The 6,811-nt window shown below is 43.5% G+C and overlaps 1 protein-coding gene across 1 annotated transcript; it reads left to right on the forward strand.

Moving 5' to 3' along the window:
* Positions 1–4,501: 4,501 nt before the first annotated feature.
* On the forward strand, positions 4,502–6,083 carry LOC114455577 (trace amine-associated receptor 13c-like). Its single transcript, XM_028436902.1, has 2 exons — positions 4,502–4,912; positions 5,050–6,083. The coding sequence occupies exons 1-2, from the start codon at positions 4,740–4,742 to the stop codon at positions 5,858–5,860; spliced, it is 984 nt and encodes a 327-aa protein (XP_028292703.1). The 5' UTR covers positions 4,502–4,739; the 3' UTR covers positions 5,861–6,083.
* Positions 6,084–6,811: the final 728 nt, after the last annotated feature.

Genomic DNA, 6,811 nt, shown 5'->3' on the forward strand with positions numbered 1-6,811 from the left:
GACACAATTAGTAAACCAGACCCCCCCGACACAGTAAGTGCCCAAATACAAAACCATCCCGATCTGCTAAAGTATTAATGAATTACATGGATGATCATGGAATAGGAGACGTATGGAGACTGAACAATCCAACTAAAAAAGAATACACCTTCTTCTCCCCTGTGCATAAATCCTTCTCCCGAATTGACTTTTTCTCTCAAATAATTCCATCGTACATAAGATTTCCTCTAAAATACATCCTATAATCATTAGCGATCATGCCCCGATATCCCTCACCCTGAAGTGTGACTCTAATCAGAAATTATCCTCTCTATGGCGCTTTAATACTTCATTACTTAATGACAGTGAATTTGGTAAAATGATAAGAAAAGAATGGGAGGACTTTCTATTAACAAACGACTCTCTGGAAGTGTCACCGTCCTTACTCTGGGAAACTGGCAAGGCTGTCATCAGAGGGAAGATTATATCATACTCTTCTTATAAGAAAAAACAGGAACAGAGCAGAAAAAACGGAAGAATACGCAGCTAACCCGTCTGAACTTTTATGGAAAAAACTCCAAAATACAAAACTTAATCTGGACATCATTTTATTTAAAAAAATTGATTTTATTTTGCAGCAATTACGGTACAAAAACTTTGACTACAACAATAAATCAGGCAAATATTTAGCAAATCAGCTTAAACACAAGAAAGAAAACTATTTCATAGCGGCAATTTCTGATCCGCAGCAGAGATGGTGAGTGTGGAGCAGTCTGATGAAAAGTTGTCATTTTTAAGGTGACGATACAAACACTACTTTAAATTAATTGTGGTCAAGGCAAGAACGTGTATGTGAAGTGAACATTATAACCAGGAGTGAAGACTTTGTCCACATCTGTTGTAAGCAACTGGAATTTAATGAAGCACCTCACGACACACGCATCTAAAAAATCTGAATTCTTTGAGATATAGTAACTTTTTTTTTTTTTAACGGTAACGCAAATAGTTACTTTCCTTGGTAATGAGTTACTTTTATTATAGAGTAATTCAGTTACTAATGCAGTTACTTTTTGGAACAAGTAGTGAGTAACTATAACTAATTACTTTTTTAAAGTAACATTCCCAACACTGGGCCTCAGTAACCACAAACAAAATAACATCCCAAAGCTTCACACTACAGAGGGGAACCAGACAAGGTTGACCACTCTCACCTTTGCTTTTTGCAATATTTGTTGAACCTCTCGCAGAACAAAAAATTCATCGAACCCGGCAAGCCAAAACCCACAATACCCCTCCCCCACAAATACAATTAAATATCTAGGCTTAAATATATCACCAAACCTAAATGAATTAATTAAACTGAACCTGGATCCGCTGTTGGATAAAGTCACAGAAGATCTGAGGAGATGGAACAATCTCCCCATCTCACTCCTTGGCAGAATAGCCTCAGTTAAAATGAAAATCTTGCCTAAAATAAATCTGTTCTCTATGATCCACTGAAACCACCAACACAATCATTCAAAAGATTAGATTCTGCATTTACAAAATTCTATGCTAGGAATAAAAAAACCTAAAATAAGCCTTTCAACCCTTCAAAACAATAAAAGCGAGGGTGGGTTGGAAGCCCCTAATTTCATGCATTATTACCTAGCAAACCAAATTCTATATTTAACAGAATGGCTAAAACCAAAAGAATACCACAACACCTGACTAGAAATAGAACAGTTAGACTGTAAACATATTAAACTCTCTGATCTCCCTTTTATCACTGCGACCCTCAAACATCATAACTGCTTTAAAAACCCACTGATTGCCTCCACCCTGACTGCGTGGTGGAAAGCCCTGGACATTACAAATGTTCAGTTAAAAACTGGCATCCTGTCTCCAAACCGGCACATCCCCAACTTTGGAAATAGAAAAACACTGCTCTATCTAAAAACATGGGAAGAGAGCGGAATTATTCATCTCCAAGACCTCTTCGAAAATGATAAGCTCAGGACATATAACAATCTAACCCAAACATTTAATATAAATAAAAGTAATTTTCTTCAGTACTTACAAGTAACAGAGACAATTGAGAAAAATATTCCAGTAGATCTAATTATTTTACAATCTCCAGAACTGGCCATATATATGAAAAAAATCTCAACAAAAACAAATAACTCTCAAAAATATACAGAGCACTCTTGAACACTAACTCTAATCACTTACTAATCACTAAATGTGAAGCTGAACTCTCAATCACTACGAACACCGATTTATGGACAGAAATTTGTTGCAATACCTTTAAGATGACTAAAAACACAAATCTTCAGCTAATTCAATACAAGGTCCAACACAGATCCCACATTACCCAACAGAAAATGTATAAAATGGGCTTCTCCCCAACAGACATCTGCTCTCAGTGCACCCAGGGAACAGCTGATTCATATTTACATGCCGTATGGCTTTGTTCGCCAGTTCATCAGTTTTGGTCTCTAATCACTGAAAAACTGTCCTCCATTTTGGACTGCAGGATTCCTCTATCTCCAAATCTATGTCTGTTAGGAGACCTGACTATGCTTGATATTCCAGCAAACCAATCGCAATCCATCCTTGCGGCACTCCCCATAGCAAAAAAAACGCTGGCGATGTCGGTGTGGGGTTGCGGTGCCTGGCTGGGGGGGCTTGCGTTCACCTGCCTATCGGTCCGTGGCTGGCGGGGTGGCCGCCTGCTTTGGTGGGGCGGGCCGCTCTTGACCGGCGGGGGTCGCCTCCTGGACTGCTGGGGGATGTGGCTGGTGCATGGCTCGGCCTGGGGGGGGGGCACTTCACGTCACTCACTCCCAGCTGGTCTGGCTCACCCACTTGTTGCACCACACTCACATACCCAACCCTTGGGGGGCTGGTTGGTGGGGCTGGGGGTGGGGGGGGCGCCGCCTGTGCTACTAAGTAGTGGCTCGGGGGCGGCACTCCCATCTCTGGCTGCCCTACTAATCCCTCCAATTTTAATTACACCTCAACACTCCACCCCCCGAGGGTGGGTCCACCACTTCCACCCTCCGGAGCTATTGCACCACATACACATATATACACATAGGTTGGATGGGGAGCACCGTTCCCTTTCAAATACCTTTTTTTAATAGCACTTCATACATTCACTAAACACACACATTCACTCAGGGGATAGGGAAGTGCCACTCCATTGGGGAATGGAGAGGCACCATAACAGGGTGGTGGGTAGCCTCACAGATTTGGGCCTGTCGGGTGGGTGCCCGGCCCCTCTGTTGGTGGCTGGGCCGCCGTGAAGAGATTAGGAGGGTGCGGTCGGGCGTGGCAGTGGGTCTCTGGGGGGCGTGAGGGGTGTTGCTGGGGGCTCTCTTTGCTGGGTCTCTCCGGGCGGTGCCGGCCTGGTGGGGCGTGGGGGTGCCCCTTCCCTACGGGTGGGGCTTGGTGCTTGTCTCGTCTCCTGGTTGCCTTGGGGGTGCGCCTCGCGGCGTGTGGGTCCGGGGTGGCCTGCTGGGGGGTGCTGGCGTGTACGCCGGGGTTGGGGCGGGATTGCTTGGCGCTCCGGGGTAGTGCTCTTTGCTGGGGAACGGCTCTAGCTGTTCCGGTGGTTGAGGTCGGTATCGGCCGCTTGGTAGGTCTGTCCTGCTATCTGCGGGCTGGCGGGTGGGTGGATTCTGCGCTTTTGGCTGGGGGTTGCTGCTCCGCATTGATTGTGTGCGGTTGGGGTGCCTCTCTCCCGCGGTGGCGGCCGCCGGTCGCTCTTTTGCTGGGGGGGGGCATTGCCCCATGGCTTCTGCTGCCCGGTGGGAGGCGGGGCCTGGGCTGCTGTTCTTGCGTTATCTGGGGCTGTGCGGTCTTGCTGGGTTGTGGCCAGTTTGTGGGGTTGGGGTCGGTGGCGGGATGCGCTGTGTGCTCGGCTACTTGGGGCTTCCTCGGATGTGTGTGTGGGGGCGGTGGCTGCCTCTCGACCTGGGATCTTGGGGGCCCGGGTAGCGGTTTTTGCACATATACTGGTATACGATGCACTGGCACGCCTTGGGATGTGGGATAAAACTCATACTGAGCTTAACTGTAGACACGTTAATCCCAAATACCTGCTTTAGGTACTACCAGTCACTCATTCCCCCTGTCCACAGCCACCACTATTATAGCTAAGCTTCACACTTCTCACTATACTGGCTTAATTACACAATATAATAAGCACAATATGTTCTACAACTTCACATCTCACCCTCACTGTAAAATAATCTATTTTTCCCCACCCTTTCTATCTCCTACCTTGAGTCTCTCCTCCCTGCTCCCTGCCCACCCCCCCCTTAGGGAGGGCTGGTGATAGTCACAATTAAGCAATAAAATAAATCAATTTATATTATTGCAATAACAAAACATGCATTGCTGTCTCATAATGATTGCACTTCTTGTAGTGTTGACCTTTGACAGCATGTGCAGACATGATAAAAAAAAAAAAAAAAAGATTATTTTCTGATTTGATCCAAACCACCACTATACCCAAAAGTAATAGAGTTTGAGGTTTCCAACTATGCAGAAAGTTTGGAAAAGGTGTTCCAACAATGAGCCTGTGCAAGTTAAAAAGAAAGTAATAATAATTCCTTTATCATTACATAACTTGTAGAGCCATAGGTCTCTGAGGGAGGTTCCATCCTCAGGTCCAACCTCCACATCCCTGTGTTTGAGCAGGAATAATATATCAGTTGTACATCAGAGAGCCTGAGGCAGAACGCTGCAGAGCTCAGCAGGTTCTCCTCCTCACTATGAGCACACCTGATGAAGCTGAGCTCTGCTATCCACACCTGGGAAACTCCTCGTGCAGGAGGATCATGCGCTCTCACTCAGTGTCTGTGCTCATTTCCATCATCCTGTCCTCCATCTCTGTGCTCACTGTGACCCTCAACCTGCTGGTCATCATCTCTATCTCACACTTCAAGTATTGACATGTTCTGTTGTTTAATGAACTGTTGTTACATTGTTGAATGTTTCTGTGTTTGACTCCTGCTGTTATCTGCTTTGATCAGAACTGTCGTATAATATAATGATCAGTGTGTTGCTCTCTAACTCCTGCAGGAAGCTGCACACTCCCACCAACTTCCTCCTCCTCTCTCTCGCTCTGTCAGATTTCTCTGTGGGATTTGTTTGGATTTCACAGATCCTGCTCTTAGACGGCTGCTGGTATTTCAGTGATGGCTGGTGTGTCTTTAATGCATTCTTAACTGCTTTTGTCACCTGTGCTTCAGTAGGAACTGTTGTGCTGATATCAGTTGATCGTTATGTGGCTGTTTGTGATCCAATGCACTATTCTACCAAAGTTACTCCAAACACAGCAAAGATGAGTGTTGTCTTATGTTGGTTTTGTTTCTTTGTCTTTTACACTGCAATGCTCAAAGACAATATTGAACATCCAGGTGGGTTTAATACCTGTGTAGGAGAGTGTGTAGTTTATTTACCTCCTGTTGCAGGAATCATTCATATCATTTTTACTTTTATCTTTCCAGTGAGTATCATAGTGGTCTTGTATGTGAGAGTGTTTGCAGTGGCTGTGTCTCAGGCCCGGGCCATGCGCTCTCATGTTACAGTGGTGACACTTCATGGATCACTGAAGGTTAACAGATCAGAGCTGAAAGCAGCCAGAACTCTGGGTGTAGTGGTTGTTGTGTTCATAATGTGTTTATCTCCACTTTATATTGCTACACTTTCAGCAGGGTTTGCAGGGTTAAAGGCATCATCTTATGTTGCTTTTTCATGTGTACATTTAATCAACTCCTTACTAAACCCTGTGATCTATGCATTTCTGTATCCTTGGTTCAGGAAATGTGTGAAATGTATTTTTTCTCTTCAGATTCTGAAGTCTGGTTCCAGTGAGGCCAACATACTGTAAAGAGAGAGAGAGAGAGACTGCTGATGTGTAATTGTATCACACTGTGCTGTTGATGTCTGAAAATCTTCTTCTCAAACTGTGATGATTGTAGAGAGCAGCTGCTCACATGCAAAGTTTGTGTTGATGATATTTGGGAGTTGCCCTTGAAATAAAATGTGGATGATCTGCACACTAATGATGATTTGATCCAATGATTGGGATAAGTGGTGAGAAATACTTTGAGGTGAGGAAACAAATGAATGTTATTATGTAGTGATGAAACCAAATCAGGGTCTTGACATGAACTCAGGCGTTTAACTTTAACTTTACAAGCAGGATAAATTGATGATCTTTAAATGAAAAATCCTCAGACAAATGTGCACAAACACTTGAAGGCCTGAACCTCACTGCATTATTCCTTTCATTACAGTAAAAACAATCAGAATAGGAGAGTTACATGTAACACTGTCTCTGTGTGCAGCATCACTGCCTGAAATCTAATCTACAGATGTGCCAAATGTTATAAAACATGATGATGATATGATTCAGTGCCAGTGAGAACGACTCAAAGAATCATTTGAAGACTTTTCTTCATTATTCTAAATAGAATTACAATATTAATGTGAACAATCCAAAAATGTCAGAATTTAAAGCAATTTAAACATAAATACATATTGTGTATTTTCTTGAAGCGTAAGTGTTAAAGGGATAAAGCTGTAAAAAGGGGTGTATATACTTGTGTATGTGTGGACAGATGAATGTATAGTGATCACATGAATTGTCGACCTTTGTACCAGATCTTTTATTGAACAGCTCCGATGACAGATGACAAGAGTTGTACTATTTAAGAGTCGTACTATTTAAGAGGAGTATTATTTAAGAGTAGTATTATTTCCCAGTGTAATTTAATCTAGTTCATCACAAGCAGAGTTTTAACAGACTAAGCACACATGCAGGTGGACGGAGGAAGAA

Source organism: Gouania willdenowi, chromosome 21, assembly GCF_900634775.1.
Source record: "Gouania willdenowi chromosome 21, fGouWil2.1, whole genome shotgun sequence".
NCBI classification, from domain to species: domain Eukaryota; kingdom Metazoa; phylum Chordata; class Actinopteri; order Blenniiformes; family Gobiesocidae; genus Gouania; species Gouania willdenowi.